The following is a 16,609-nucleotide window of genomic DNA, read 5'->3' as shown; positions in this document are numbered from 1 at the left end:
TCTGTAGATGATGAAATCAGTGAGACTTTTGGTATGGAATTCCCAAACCGTTGCTTGTTATCCTCTCCTATTCCCTCTCATACTGTGAATCTTGAAAAGAGGCCTATGATGGGTAGGGGCAATTCTAGTATCCCTCATGGGCTAGAGGGGGATGAGGGATCTGAAGAAAGCTTGGAGTCTACGGAGAGGGCTGTAGATAATGTTATAGAAGTCAGTGGGAAGGTTGGGGTAAGATACCCCTGACCCTTGTTTGAGTTTTGTGGTATGATTAGACCGGTTGAATTAAGGGATAAGGTTGGGGGAGAGGTAAATGGGTCTCATATGTGTGAGTCTTCGAAGAAATCACTCCGAGAGTTAGTGGTGATAGATAAGGCAATTGCTCGGAGCATTGGTCTTAGAGGTGATTGGAGCTTTTCCTTTGTGGGTTCGGTAGGCCTCTCTGGGGGGATTTTGGTTGCTTGGGAGGAGTCTTATTGGAAAGTGGTTGAAGATAGGAAGGGTAGGTGTTCCCTGTCTGTCGTTCTGGAAAGGGTGGATGATACGGTGAGGGTTGTTTTCTCCGGGGTTTATGGCCCTTCTTTATGGGAGGAAAAAAGGTTGCTATGGGACGAGCTTGATGGGATTAGGGCCAGGTGGACTCATCCTTGGTGTATAGGTGGAGACCTTAATGAAATTAGATTTGTGTGTGAAAGAGTGGCTTGTAGAAGGTCCAATAGGAATATGGTCTCTTTTACTGATTTCATTTCTAAACATGAGTTAATTGACCTTCCATTATCTAGGGCTCGGTTCACGTGGAACAGAGGGGAGAGTCATAGTAGGATTGACCGTTTCCTTTTATGTCCGGAATGGTTGAGTTTGACCCCTGAGGTGATTCAAAAACCCCTTGTTCATTCCGTTTTGGATCATTGCCCCATTTTCTTAGATCCAAGTTTAGAATTTTGGGCCCCCCCGCCTTTTCGTTTTGAGATTGCGTGGCTTCAGGATCCAAATATGGAAGAAAGGTTGGGAAGTTGGTGGGCCTCTGAAAATATTGAGGGGCCTGCAGATGTGAGAATAGGAAGAAAGTTACAATTTGTCAAAAAGATGTTGAAGGGTTGGGTTAAGGAGAAGAGAGTGTTTGACTCTCAGAGGAAGAGCTGGTTGGAAAAAAGAATTGTAGATCTAGGAGCACTAGAGGATGAGGGATTGGGTAACATCGAATCTAGGGAGGAATTGGGGCGCATCAAAGAAGAACATAAAAGTCTCCTTCTACATGAAGAGATATGATGGAGGCAAAAGTCGAGGGTTAAGTGGCTGAAGGAAGGTGATAAGAACACTGCCTACTTTCATGCCATGGCGAGCGCCAGAAGGAGGAATTAGATTGTCTCATTGATGGTGGATGGGGTGGAGGTTTCAGAAAAGGAAGACATATCGAGTGCTATATTGAGCTTTTATAACTCCTTATATGCATCAGATGGTAAATCAAAGCCTCTTCCAGAGCGAGTGGATTTTAATACCCTAGGCGGTGATCAGAGAAGGAAATTGGAAGAACTGTTCGAGGTGGAGGAGATTGAGAGGGCTGTTTTGTCTTTGGGAAGAGATAAGGCTCCCAGGCCTGATGGGTTCTATTTGGCCTTCTTCCAATCTTATTGGGAGTATGTCAAATGTGATTTAATGGTATTTTTTCACGAGTTCCATCAGGGTATGGAGTTGGATCAAGGTACGGGGGCGACTTTCTTAGTTCTAATTCCTAAGGTTGAGGGGGCTAGTAGGATCTCGAAGTATAGGCCTATTAGTCTCGTGGGGTGCCTCTATAAGGTTTTGGCTAAAGTTTTATCTGCGTTTAAAGAGGGTACTTCCATCAATCATATCGGATTATCAATGCACAGTCATTGAGAAGAGACAAATTTTAGACTGTACCTTGATTGCGAATGAGGCCATTGACTCATATAGAAAACTTCGAAAGAAAGGCATTCTTTGTAAGTTGGATATGGAGAAAGCTTATGATAGAGTGGATTGGGGATGCCTGGATTTCTCTTTAGAGAGAATGGGTTTTGGATGTCTATGGCGTTCGTGGATGAAGAGTTGTGTTTCCTCTGCTTGCTTTTCTATCCTCATCAATGGATCTCCAAAGGATTCTATAAGTCCTCTCGAGGACTTAGACAGGGAGATCCATTATCCCCTTTCTTATTTGTCATAGTTGCAGAAATCCTTAGTAGGTTATTGGTAATGGGGAGTGGTCTTGATCTTTTTAGAGGTTTTAGGATCGGTTTAGATGAGGTGGAGGTCTCCCATTTGCAATTCGCTGATGATACTTTATTGTTTTGTGAACCGGAGTTTGGTCAAGTGCGGAACTTAAAAGCCATTCTGAGATGTTATGAGCTCATTTCGGGTCAAAAATCTAATTTCCACAAGTCTAAAATATTTGCCTTGAATATTTCTGAGGAGAGGGCCCAGGAGATAGCTTTGATCTTAGGGTGTCAGTTGGATTCGCTCCCTTCCTCGTATTTGGGTCTTCCGTTGGGGGTGAGCAGACCGAATAAAGACTTGTGGGATCCTATAATTGAGAGGATTGAGAGAAGATTGGGCTCATGGAAAAGGAATCTAGTATCTCGTGGTGGTAGGCTTGTGTTGGTGAAGGCTGTATTGTCCAATATTCCTATTTACTTCATGTCTTTATTTAAATGCCCTGTGAGTGTCTCTCTACGAATTGAACAGATTCAGCGGAGATTCTTGTGAGGTGGGAATAAGGAAAGGAAAGGGATTGCTTTGGTCAAATGGGAAGATGTTTGTGTCCCCATCAAGATGGGCGGGTTGGGCATCAGGAGAGTTAAGGAATTCAACCATGCGCTTTTAGGCAAATGGTTGGAGATTTGGGGAGGAGCTTGATAGGTCGTGGGTTAAGGCCATTAGTAGCAAGTATGGGGGCGATATGGGGAGATGGGAATCCATGGACTTGTTTGCGAAAAAAGGGTTGTCGGTATGGAGAGATATCTTAAAAATGACATCTCTTTTCAAGTCTAAGGTTAGATTTAGAGTCTATAGGGGTGATAGAATTTTGTTCTGGCATGATACATGGTGCGGGGATGTGTCCTTTAAATGTAGATTTCCGAGATTATTTAGCATGGCTTCTAATAGGGAGACCTTTGTTTGCGATTGCTCCGAGCGGAATGACGGTGTCCTTGTGTGGAATCCGGGGTTTAGAAGATCGTTTTTTGAGTGGGAGGTGGAATTGTCCTCTAGCCTGCGGGTCCTTCTTGAGGGATGTTATATTAAGAGGAATGGAGAGGATAAAAGGCTTTGGACTGAGGAATCTTCTGGGTCTTTCTCGGTCAAATCTTTCTATAAGAGTTTATTGCCCATTTCTAACCCTTCATATTCGGCAAAGGTATGGAAATTTCATTGCCCACCTAGAGTTTCTATCTTTGGTTGGGCTGTTAGTCATGATAGAATACAAACTATCAATTTTCTGAGAAACAGTGGTATGTGGCTTATCGATTATTGCCTCCTATGCCTGCAAGATGGGGAATCTGTGGATCATTTGTTTATGCATTGTTCTTTTGCTCGGCTCATTTGGTTGTTTATTTTCATGAGATTTGGTATTTGTTGGGTTTTTCCAAAGTCTATTCCGTCGTTATTGCATCAATGGGGAGGGGTTCCTTGGAAGGAAAAAGGGAAAACTTTGTGGAATTTTTGTTTACTTGCTACGTGGTGGTCTATTTGAATTCTAGGATATTTGAGGGGAAAGCTAAGAACCCTCATTGGATCTACTTGAAGATTATCACTTTGGTTATATCTTGGGTGAGATGCTTTCCTTCTTTCCTGTTTGTATCGGCTTATGATCTTTGGGAAGGTTGGAGGGAGGTTTGTTTTAGTGTTGATCGGAGAGCTCTTGTCTTGCAAAGGTGGGAGTCGCCTCCTCAAAATATGCTTAAGGTTAATTTTGATGGAGCGAGCTTCGGCAATCCGGCTTCGGCTGGGGTGGGAGGAGTATGTCATAACGAAGAGGGGGGAGTAGTGTGGGCATACTATGGCTCTATAGGTGTCTGTGATGCCTCTAAAGCTGAAGTGAGGGCTGCGCATTTTGGCATTTTGCATATTAATAGAAGTCTGTTGGATCAGACCATTATTGAAGGGGATTCGCTAAATGTGATTCGTTGGCTGAAAGGTGGGTCGGCTCCTCCGTGGAGATTTCTTTCCGTGTTTGATGAGATTGGTGATATAACTTCGGGGTCTTTTATCGGATATCAACAAGTCAGAAGATCGGCAAATGATAAGGCGGATGCGCTTGCCAAGCGTGGTGTATCTGGTGGTCCTATTAGGTGGTTTGACCACCTTCCTCCTTGAGGAGTGGTGTGCCGTTGATTGTATATTTCGTCTCTTTTGTCGTTTTCTATTGTAAATGTGGGAGTTCCATCTCAGTCTCCTGTTTTTTTTTTTTTTCAATTATAATATTACCATTTCAAAAAAAAAGGAGGTGGAAATGTCCTCTTTCTCTCTTCTACGGCAAGAAACAGGAGGTGGAAATATAATTTTTTGAAACCACTTAGACCCAAAACTGTTCACGGGATTGCAAAAAAATACGAATACAAAAAATTCTTTAAAAAACAGGGTGACTCTCGGGTTGACCTGACCCGTGTGGGCCAGGTGCGGGTCCAAGCTTAGTGACCCGTAAAATTTTTCGGGTCATTTTGACCCGGCCCGTTTGAACCAGACCAGTACGGGCCGAGTCAAACCCGGCCTGGCCTGCCCGTTTGCCAGGTCTAGGGCCATTGATTATGTGGGTCTACTATTATATGGTACAAGAATGTCTTAGATAAGATGCCAAATGGATGTTCGTAACCCTCAATACTTCTCTCCTCTCCTTTTCTTAAAATTGAGACATCATAAAGAAGCTTCTCCTCTTCTTTTTAACTAAAATTGAGGTAGTTTGTCCGGTTTCCATTATTGAGGTTACAAGAGGGAGTTTTTAATACTATAACTTGTTAATTCTATCTTGTCCATATTCATTTGCATTTAATATTATAACTTGAAATTTTATCTTGTGCATATGTTGAGGGGGAGTTGTGATCATTATCTTGTTTATCTAATCCTCATAAGAGGTTCTTCCCACCTATCTAATTAATTTAGTTTGTCATCATAAAAAGGGAGAGATTGTTAGCCCAAGGGTTCTCATGGGTTCATTCAATCACCTTGTTTTGATGATTAACAAACTCAAATTGATTAGTCGTTTATGGACTGATCATTTGCCTTGAGTATTGTGCTATAGACAGGTAATTCACAGGTCAATCCATGCTAGCACACACCATTGATGGCCTATGCTTGAAGATGGACCAAACACAATGCAAATGAGCTAAAGTATACTTGGATCAATATTGGAGGATCAACCAATGAGAAGCTCAAAATTAGTCATCTCAAAGCATTGAACAAACAAAAGAAGATCAATGAAGGCCAAAGCTTGTGAATCAATGTAGACACCCCCATTTTGCTAGACTTTAAAAAAGTAAAAGATTTGGTAGTTTGTCAAGTTTCAAGTCCGTATTCCACCTAAGATTAGGCATCCATGCATTTTAGGGTAGATTTCATTTCATTATGGGAGTTTTGAAGTTGATTCACGATCCTGAAGGTCTCTAGGGGGTTCCTTTGGCCTCTGGAAGATGAAAGTTCAAGTTTCTAAGCAAATGAAAAAACCTGTTATTTTTAGAATTTTTAGGGTTTCCCTCATTTTTGCCTATTTTGCACTGTAGGGGTATTTTGGTCATTCTCGGTGTGTCTCGTTTGAGCCCCGAGTTATATTTGAGAAATCTTGAGTGATTTTACAAATTTTGAAAAAGCTGCTATTTTTAGAAACTCATGAGGCTTCCACATTTTCATCATCTTATGGATATTTCAATCATTTCTCATATATCCAAAACCATCTTGAGGGTACGGCTGATGGATTAGGAGTAATTTCGTAAGATTTGGGAAACCTGCTAAATTTAGATCTCTCAAGATTTTCTCTTAGTCTTGCACTTCGGGGGTATTTTAGACATTTCCAATATATCATATTTGGTTCCTAAGTTGTGTCTAAGAAATCTTGAGTCCGTTCATAAATTTTTGAAAATCTGCTATTTTTGGAATTTCTCAGGGTTTTCCCTAGTCTCGCCAAATTCTAGCACCTCGGGGTAATTTGGTCTTTTCCTGTGTAATTCTTTTGATCTCCGAAATATGTCTGAGAGATTATGAATGATTTCCTGAATTTTGAAAAACCTGCTAAATTTAGAATTTCTCAGGGGTTTCGCTTAATTTGGAAATTCTAAGTGTTGAGGGCATTTTGGGTATTTTCAGGGGATACCAAATGATCCTGTTTAATATTACTAACCGAAAGGACCAAATTTTAAAAGTTTCTATTTTTGAAGTTTGACCACAAAGACTTTCCATTTTTAATTTTTCCCTTTAGGGGTGAACCAATTTGAGGGTATTTTGGTCGCATTTGGATATCTAACAGTCAAATAGGGGCATTTTGGTCTGAAAAGTTATTTTCCAAAAAAGATGGCCAGATCATGTGTGAGGGATGTACCATAAATGTCAAATGGGTTGGGTGCATATATAGAATGTTGAATTTAGAAAGATTTTATTGAATTTTTACGGAAAAACCCGAAACCCGTGTGAAATGGCCCATTGGGCTAAAGCCCGCAAAGATGGAGCTCATGTGGGTTCACTCATATGGGTCGACCACCATGGTGGGCGCCCCACATGGCTGACCCACATGAGTTGAGCACCCAACCTTGATGATATCACAATGGTTACATCATATTTGTTAAAAGAAAAATAAAAGGAATAAAAAAAGAAAAGAAGGAAAGAATGAAAAGATGAATGATTGCTTAAAAATATTTTCTTCCAAAGAAGCAATGTGGAATGATAATAGTATGTCTTGATTGACAAGAAATTAAGATTAGAATCAAATCCAATTTGGAAGCAAGAAAGAAAGAAAGCAAGAGGGGAAAATTGGAAATAAGCAAAAAATGAGAGCTCTCACATTGGAAACTACTAGTTCTCTCTTAACCATAGCTTTTTTGTATAAAAATCAAGCAAACAATCCTAGGAAGGATCCAAAAAAATCCAAATTCGTCCTTTTTCTCTCTCCTCCCCAAAAAAAAAAGAAAAAAAAACCTCCTCTCTCTTTAAGTGTGTTCATCTCTCTCTCAGGTGTTCTTCACAAAAGGAATTCTTGAACTCCTTCTTCTTCTCCAAGGCATCACACAATCAAGGATTATTGGAGTGTTCTTTGGATCTTTTTAGTGTATAAAAGGGTTGGACAAAGCGTATATCTTGGATCACCAACCCTAGAGACAATGATCGCGATCAACGGTAAGGATTCCTCATCTTTGTGAAGTAGAAAAAGCATGCTAGGGTTTTAATTTTGATGGATCAAATCAACGAGTTTTTATTTGAAATTCCAGTATGCTATAATATAGATTATGAGTTTTCAAAATCCAAAATTTGATCTAAAAATTAATTTTCCTCCATTTAAAAATGGTTTTCTTTTGTTTTTATTCAATATGGATTTAAATTAGATTATCAAAGAAAGTGTTTGAAAACATGGATCCTTTTAAAAACTGATATTTTTTGGGTTTTATATAAAATACAAAACTACTGGAAACTTAATTCCCAACCGCGGTTCGGCCGTTTTATTTTTCATTATATTTTTCAAAGAATAACCCCGAAAATGGTTATTTCTTGATGAATGGAGCCAAAAGTATATCATATTATGTCCAAATTTAGTGAAAGTTTTTTTCCAGTTGTTTTACAAGGTTTTTAGATCACCCAAAAATTTTCATATTTTTTGGAGTTTATTTAATCGGATTATTAATTATTTTAAATTTCGACTATTTTTAATAAATACCAAATCGTTTTAAAAATTGATGAAACTTTTCCGAATTAAACCCTAATAATAAATGGAAGTTTCCATTCAAAAATATGTTAAAACAAATATGGTTTTTACTGTTTTCTAATCTCTTCTCCGTTTTACGTGCCATAATTATTTTTCTTATTAAATTAATATATTTTCAAAAATGGTTTTTACTGTTTTCTAATCCCTAACTTTTTTGAAACAGAAACCTTAGGGTTCATAGGTTGCCTTTGTAAATTGGCTATGATGTGACAATTTAACTGCCGAGATTGTATACATAATCGTATACTAATTGCGATCGATCAAGTATAATTGGAGTGCGTAAATTATAGTATGTTATTGGCTCCGAGGTCCACTGTCCACGAAAATCCTGAGAAACATGCCAGGCAATAAGATACTATAACTTACGTGCTAAATTATACAAGAGTTGAGAGCACGATTCCCTTCCATGGTTGCAATTCGAGGCCGAAACTTGCGAACCATAGAGCCTTCGGTATTCCTTAGATGTTTAGGAATCAAAAATTCTCAAAAATTGAAAATCATTAAGTTCAACAAATCGAATTAAGTCGATCCGTGTCTTAAGAGCCATTGGATTAGGGTCTCCTATCGTAGGAACCTTTAGGGCCCCTTAGGAACACTTACGTCACGTTGTGTCCTAAGTTTTAGGGAGTCCTAGAGTTAAGAGTTTAGCCTCATCACGGGCGTTTGCTATGGATAGCAATCGTGCCATAGATCTAGTTACACTAGTCACCCAATTTTCCCCTAGGACAAACCTAGTTACCTAGGATGTAGGTTAACCTGCATTAGTCTAATGGACGTCTTGCACTTAGATAGGACCATATAGCATCTTAGATGAAGTCCTAGGATAATAAAATCTTCAACTTGAATTAAATAATTTCTCTTAAACTGTTAAAACAGTCAATCCAATCTAGGTCGGTGTCCTAGATGAGTTAGGCATAAGTAGCTTAGTTCAGGTGCACCGAACTACGATCGACTCTGATTCCAGTGAGGCGGGGATACGTAGGCAACTTGGATACTTGAGTGGCATACCAAGCCCGAGTCGGCTCCACACATAAGTGGTGGGATTTTGTACATTAATCCTTAAATTAAAAGTAATTAAATCACTTAGGACTTTCCATGAAATTAGAATTTTAGAACTTTCACTTAGATTGAATTCAAACAAATTAAGAAAAGCAAGATACACACTTAGGAATTACACTGAAATTAGATCTTAGGATGCATGTCATGTAGTTCGCACATTAATATAGAGTTAAATGAGCCATTTAAAAGAAATTCAAAAGAGTTAACTTTTGGAATTGAAGACCGATTATCGGGCAGGAATGGTGTATGTGGTGGTAACTTCCCATACCGTCCATTCTCGTAACCAGGTAATGAGTCTAGATTTCTGGTCAATTATGGGTCCTAGATCCCTCATCTAGGTGGCGACTCTGTCACTCTCTTTTGCGTGAAATTCGGATTGCCTTAGTGATCCCAAGTTCACGGAAAAGATGAATTAAACCACACCTTGCTAGGCTCGGCGGCTTACCCCTACCCTTATGGGTACTGGGTTGTACGTTTGTTTGCACCCTATGGCTTGGTTACTGCCTGCTTGGTTGGGTAATTAAAATCAATAATAAAAAGCACACGCCATTCGCGTGGGTACGAGAGACCAAGAGAGAGTGTAGCGGCTCGCGCGCTCGCGGGATCGGGTCGTACAGTTTGGCGACTCTGCTGGGGATCCCCTAACTTCATTAAAACTTCAAAGGATAACTCATTTGAGTTTAATTTAACTGGCTCATAAAAACTCTATCTCTTATATGCTTGGTAGATTAGTTTGTTTACTTTCTCATCACATAATAGTCAAACTTAATCTAACAAAACCTGAAGGTATCATAGATTGCGTAAACATATTGCACACACTTACATCACTTGCATCTAAACTCTTGCATCTCACATGCACACACATCCTATTTTAGGAACCCGGAGTGTTATCTAGCATGGTTGACTGGGATTTCATCACCTGGTGCCTCTTTGCTAGAGAAGCATTCCACCCATTAGCCTAGTACTTTTATGGTGTGTAAATGGATCTCTTGTTCACGTACTGATATACCGGACACTGGTACAGTATATTGAGCACGGATTCGCGCTAAGGGAACTCTTGACCTTACCCCTAGATTAACCCACACATGCATGTAGTATACGAACACACGTGCATCACATGTGTGAGCGTAGTTTAGGATATCCTACCCATTTGTGTCTAGATTAGGCAGTAGTCTATCTTCCAATGGGTACGATCGGTCCTTAGGTACACAAACAAAGTCATGAGTCGAGATCCTCTCTCCACTCCGTTAGATTAGGATTAGGATTGATGCCTTCAGGTAACCCTTGTCAAAATGTCAAAAGATTAAAAAAACTTTCCCTTTGGGGTTAGGATATAAATCCCATAATTTTCAAAGATATCATAGGATTAGTCATTCCTGATCTATCCGTTCAAAGCAATCCTATGTAATCTCAACTAATCTTTTGATCGTGTGTCTTTCATTCTTCTGTCATACGATTCGATCGTATCTTCATATCATCCCCTAACTGGTAGGAACAGAATCTCACAATCTTTCGATTATGCAATCTCATGATCTGATCATACCTGGTCCAGATGATCCAATCGTGTTTATATCATTGGTCTCTTCTTACTCTAGGGGTAACCTGTTACAAGATTATTTCGATAAGCCTCTCAGAGTCTATTCCCATGACCCTTAAACTAGGGGCATCCCCTAGTGCATTCGAGTCGCCATCATCATGTCTTAGCCATTATAGGATTCATTCTGTCATTTCAATTGCTTGTTTAACTCATAACCATCTTTCAGTCGTCAAGTAGAGAGCGCACCTTGAATGTCAAGCTTACACTTTATATTCCTTGTCTCCATTCCAGGAGCTGTCATAGCCATGTCTAATATTTTTCGGGTCCGGATCAATTCATTATTACAAATGAGGCCTGGCTCTCCACAACCTTTCGTTATTGATCCAGATTCTGCACCACTTCCTCCATCAACTCCTTTAGCTGAAAGCTCGAGAAAGACCCGGTCCAATACCACTGCTGATACCTTAGCTCTTATCCTCCAACAATTGCAAGAGCTTAAAGAAGAGAATCGTTGCATCAGGGCTCAATTGAATGAGATATTTCACTCAGCTGATGTTACCTCTAAAGGCAAAAGCCCTAGCTTCTCCATGGCATATGGGCGTGCTTAAAGTTCCATGGCCACGGGTTCTGAAGGATTGATTCTGAATCTCTCTAGACAAATGACCGCCCTCGCGCAGGAGATTCATCAAATGAAGCAACAAATGAAGATCAATTGTTTCCAACCGCAGGACTCTAAGCTCCAAGATGATAGAGAAGGAAGTTTTGTTATATGGAACTCGGCCAGTCAAAGCTCTAAGGAAGCACTCAAGTCTCTGACTCATGAGCATGAACACGAAGGACCATCCAAACCAAATCCGATAATCGAGCTCAGTAGTAGCAGTGACGACGACAGTGACTCAGATGCCGGAAGAGATCTGAACGTAGTGTTGCCAGAAGGATTCCTTGATCCCCTATCGCCGGATGATCTCGATGCTTAAACAACCCAAGGTTAACAAAAGGAACATGTCTAGTTATGAGCCAGCCCTCGCCGAGCCTCCAAAGCTAGATAGTTGCAGCAGTCTTAGTTCTTTTGTTCTTTTAATTAAGTCCAGTCACGATGTCGAGTCCAGTTATCAAGTGCAATCTTCTAAAAGTTTGAATAAATTTCTAGTCCAGTTGAGTCTTTTCTTACTTTTATTTTTGAGTCAAGAATGTAAATCCTGAGTCTGTTCAGGATAAGTCTTATCAGATGTAGTCATTTTCAATTCAATTAAACTTGCTTTCTTTATATATTCCAACGTGTGCTTCTGACTTTAATAAACAATGAGAATAATACTCCCTCCTCGAATGAAAAAGAAGATGCCGATGAAACTCCTTTTGAGTTGCAGCATATGCTCAAACAAGAGGAGGAGCGCCGAGCTCAGCCTCTCAAAGAGAAAATTGAAATGATAAACATTGGCACTGAAACTTTGATTCAGTGAACGCCTATTGAAAATACATTAGAGTGTGAAGAATTGATAAACTTATTTAAAGAATAAGAAGATTGTCTAGAAACACTACAACCGATACCAGGGGCAAGACATAGTTAGAAAGCTCAAGAGAATGAAGAAAGTGAGAGACATATGCTATATAAGGGGCATAGAGTGGAAACAACTTTTATTTTTCCAATCAATGACCTTGGTTCTCAAATTCATAACATGAAGCCAACAAATTCAAGATAAGAAGTTCAAGAGCAAGCATTGAAAAGTGATCATAAAATATCAAGAGTTACAAATCCATAGATGGAGGATGTCAAAGAACAAGTTTCGCTCTATGAAAGTCGAAAGCACATATTAGAATCTTGAAAGAAGAAGATCCATTAGCTCTTACTTGGAAATGCCATTAAACTCCGAAAAAAATAATAATAAAGAGAACTCATCAACCTAGATCAATTCCAAACCCGAACATCGGAAGGCCTCCTTTGGCCGAATAAATCCCAAAATCATAACCCAGCGTCAAAAGAATACCGGTTTGCAAACCCTTCGAGCCTGAATGAAATTTTCTTGAAAATCCATCAAACTAGGGGTATCCGCCCCGAACTATGCAAGACCTGATCCCTACACTGGGGTACGTAGGCAGCTCGGTTAAACCGAGTTCGGTCGATTCAAAAAAAGAAAAGAAATACAATCGTTCCAGAAAAAAAAAGAGGGACAAGTTCCAAAAGAAGAGAAGTCAATTATTCCAGAAAGAAAGAAAAAAAGAAAAATCAATTAACCTTCAAACAATTTATCTTTAAACTAGGGGCATTCGCCCTGAACTACGCACGACCTGATTCCTACCCTGGGATACGTAGGCAACCTGTTCACAGGTTCGGTCGAAATCTATGTTCAACCGTAAGCCATTCTTTGAAAAGCCCTATCCTACCTATAAAGTCCTTCAGATGTTCAGAATGAAAGATCTATTACTAAAAAAAAAATGATGAATAAGAAAAAGAACGGAGTTTGAAGATCTGCTAGACTGAAAACCTGAAAAGGCGGTTTAGGCAAAATTTAAGATCATTCCCCTGCTAAGTTGAAAACCCGAAAGGGCGGCTTAGGCAAAAGCTAAGGAGATACCCTGCTGGATCGAAAACCTAGAAAGGCGGTTCAGGCAAAAGTTAAGGCTAGCACGGTCCGCCAAGTTAAAAATCCTGAAGAGATGACTTGGTCACGGTAAGAGAATCATTATAAGAAGGCTACAGCCGGTTTCAAGACTGAAGATAAAAAAGAAGTTCAGACGAGTTCAAGTGTCATCCTAGAAATTGGGGGCATTGAAACTAAGCAATCCTAGGAATGGTAACCAAATTCTTGAGGCATTACTGTTTTAAGGAAGAAGTCCAGTGTTTATTAATTGAGAAACTACTCTTTGAAAAGATAGACTTACCAAACAAAACGTTAACTAAGTCAGAAGCACCACTGTGTCTGTCAGTGTAGTTAGTCAATCTTTGTCATTCTAAGTTCACTCTTTCGGAGTTTCTTAATCCTTTGAATAATGTCCTTTACCCAAATTTCCTCTTTAAGAAGAGTAAGCCGTCGTCCTTGTGTCCAAATGTTGCAACTGTCTCAGTGAAATAGGCCCGGTGTCATCAGCTCCCTGCGATTGTACCTGTGCCAAGTTAATCCTAAAGAAAAGATCTCGAGAATCTAGTCAAACAGCTTCGTTTTAAAGAAGATCAGCTCAGAAGCATTCCGAAGTAGAAACATCGGGAAGTGGAGTTTCCATAAGAGGACCATGCCCTAGAAAGGCACCTGAGGCATGGAGGATTTCATATGTGTTGATGATTGGGCCAGTTTCTCAGAAAGATGAACCCTTAAAATTTTTAATTTTCTTCCTGGTAGTTGAATATTATCCTGGTCAAGAAGTGTTTATCTAAACACCTATCAAAGGAAAAATCCCACTTCCCAATTTTCAGTATCCAAGAGAGCCGTTGGTCTAGATTACCAATACCAGGTACTTAGATCAATGTTTCAGTTATCAAAATCCCCAGAAGAAAAGACAGACAATCTCTTTGCAAAAAAAAAATCATGTTGAAACTTCCTGATAGCGTTCCTAAACCATTCTCGTTAATCATGTTGCATAGTTCCTAAGGTTTGTCGTCTCGTCATTCGTCAAAGTCTTAGTTTCCCATATCTTCATCGGGCACGATTTCTATTGTCCCCGATTTCATCCTTCACCAATTTCAAGCATCTAAAATTCATCAAATTCGAGTTTACTTCAAATTCAAGTTCATGAAAAATCTACAAATTCTTCATTGTCGAATTCATTAATTCATCTCAACCGAAGTTGTCTTATCTCTTTTGAACCCGTACAACTACGGTGTCTCATTCTCTTTGAGTCCATATGACTATGGACCCTTATCCTTTTAAGCCTGTATGACTACAATGTCCTATTCCCTTTGAGGTTGTATAACTACAGTGTCTCATTCCCTTCAGGGTCCGTATAATTACGGCGTCATGTTCCTTCCGAGTCCGTACAATTACGGTCTCATTTCCTTGGAATCCGTATAAATATGGTATTTCATTCTCTTCGAGTCCATACAACTATGGTCTCTTATTCTCTTTGAGCATCATACAAATGTGATGTCCCATTTCCTTGGACTCCGTATAAATACGGTATTTCATTCTTTCTGTGTCCATTCAAAAATGGTCTCTTATTCTCTTTGAGCATCATACAAATGTGATGTCTCATTTCCATGAACTCCGTATAAATACGGTATTTCATTCTCTCTGAGTCCATTAAAAAATGGTCTCTTATTCTCTTTGAGCATCATACAAATGTGATGTCTCATTTCCACTATGGTCTCTTATTCTCTTTGAGCATCATACAAATGTGATGTCTTATTTCCTTGGAATCCGTATAAATATGGTATTTTATTCTCTCTGAGTCCATTAATAATGGTCTCTTAATTCTCTTTGAATATCATACAAATATGATGTCTCGTTTCCTTGGAATCCGTAAAAATACGGTATTTTATTTTCTCTGAGTCCATTCAAAAATGGTCTCCTAATTTTCTTTGAACATCATACAACTATGATGTCTCGTTTCCTTGGAATCCGTAAAAATACGGTGTTTTATTATTTCTAAATCCATTCAAAAAATGATCTCTTAAATCTCTTTGAACATCATACAAATATGATATCTCATTTCCTTGGAATCCGTAAAAATACGGTATTTCATCTTATCTGAGTCCATTAAAAAATGATCTCTTAATTCTCTTTGAACATCATACAAATATGATATCTCATTTCCTTGGAATCCGTAAAAATACGGTATTTCATCTTATCTGAGTCCATTAAAAAATGATCTCTTAATTCTCTTTGAACATTATACAAATATGATGTCTCATTTTCTTAGAATCCGTAAAAATACGGTATTTCATTCTCTCTGAGTTCATTAAAAAATGGTCTCTTAATTCTCTTTGAACATCATACAAATATGATGTCTCATTTCCTCAGAATCCGTAAAAATATGGTATTTCATTCTCTCTGAGTCCATTAGAAAATGGTCTCTTAATTCTCTTTGAACATCATACAAATATGATGTCTCATTTCGTTGGAATCCGTAAAAAAACGGTATTTCATTTTATCTGAGTCCATTAAAAAATGGTCTCTTAAATCTCTTTAAACATCATACAAATATGATATCTCATTTCCTTGGAATCCGTAAAAATACGGTATTTCATCTTATCTGAGTCCATTAAAAAATGATCTCTTAATTCTCTTTGAACATCATACAAATAGGATGCCTCATTTTCTTGGAATCAGTAAAAATATGGTATTTCATCTTATCTGAGTCCATTAAAAAATGATCTCTTAATTCTCTTTGAACACTATACAAATATGATGCCTCATTTTCTTGGAATCAGTAAAAATACGGTATTTCATCATATTTGAGTTCAATTAAAAATGGTCTTTTGTTCCACTTTGGGATCTATATAAATATGTTGCCTTATTTCCTTTGGGAACTGTACAAATACAGTATTTCATTCTATCTAAGTCCATTTAAAAATGGTCTCTTGTTCCTCTTTGGGATTCATAAATATGATTTCCTTGGAATCTGTATAAATACGGCATTTCATTCTCTGTGAGTCCATTAAAAAATGATCTATCTCTTGCTTCCATTTGGCTTGTACAATTATAGTACCTCATTTCTGTTGAGCCTGTTTGAAAGCAGTATCCATTCGAAATTGATCTCTCATTTCCTCACTGCCCGTTTGAAAATGGCGCTGCCTCATAATTATCTTTCATTTTGAGTTGCGTAATTTTTGCAAATAAGATTGGATCCATTTCCCCATTATTCTGAACCACCAAGTCACGGTGTTCAGAGTAAATGATCATTTCAATTCTAGGACTTCGTCTAGAGTCTTGCATTAGGAAGCATTTAGTATGCATTTGCATTTAGGTTGTATTTTGTTAAGTGAATCATTTGTTGATTAACGCTAAGCAAAATGGTTCTGTCACTTTTGCTTTGGTATTCGATGACTACGTCATCTCTACCAAAGAGGGGCATCTATAGACAACCCCATTTTGCTAGACTTTAAAAAAGTAAATGATTTGGTAGTTTGTCAAGTTTCGAGTCCGTATTCCACTTAGGATTAGGCATCC

At 38.7% G+C, this 16,609-nt stretch overlaps 1 protein-coding gene across 1 annotated transcript; it reads left to right on the top strand.

Annotated features, from left to right (window-relative positions):
- The first annotated feature begins 264 nt into the window (after positions 1-264).
- LOC143869821 (uncharacterized) lies at positions 265-1,266 on the top strand. The gene has a single exon (XM_077376379.1). It carries the CDS (start codon positions 265-267, stop codon positions 1,264-1,266), a length of 1,002 nt encoding a protein of 333 aa, XP_077232494.1.
- Positions 1,267-16,609: the final 15,343 nt, after the last annotated feature.

Source organism: Tasmannia lanceolata, unplaced genomic scaffold, assembly GCF_043159265.1.
Source record: "Tasmannia lanceolata isolate RefF3 unplaced genomic scaffold, GAP_Taslan_0.1 ptg000003l, whole genome shotgun sequence".
Taxonomy (NCBI): Eukaryota; Viridiplantae; Streptophyta; class Magnoliopsida; order Canellales; family Winteraceae; genus Tasmannia; species Tasmannia lanceolata.
This window is presented reverse-complemented; position numbering and strand designations above follow the sequence as displayed.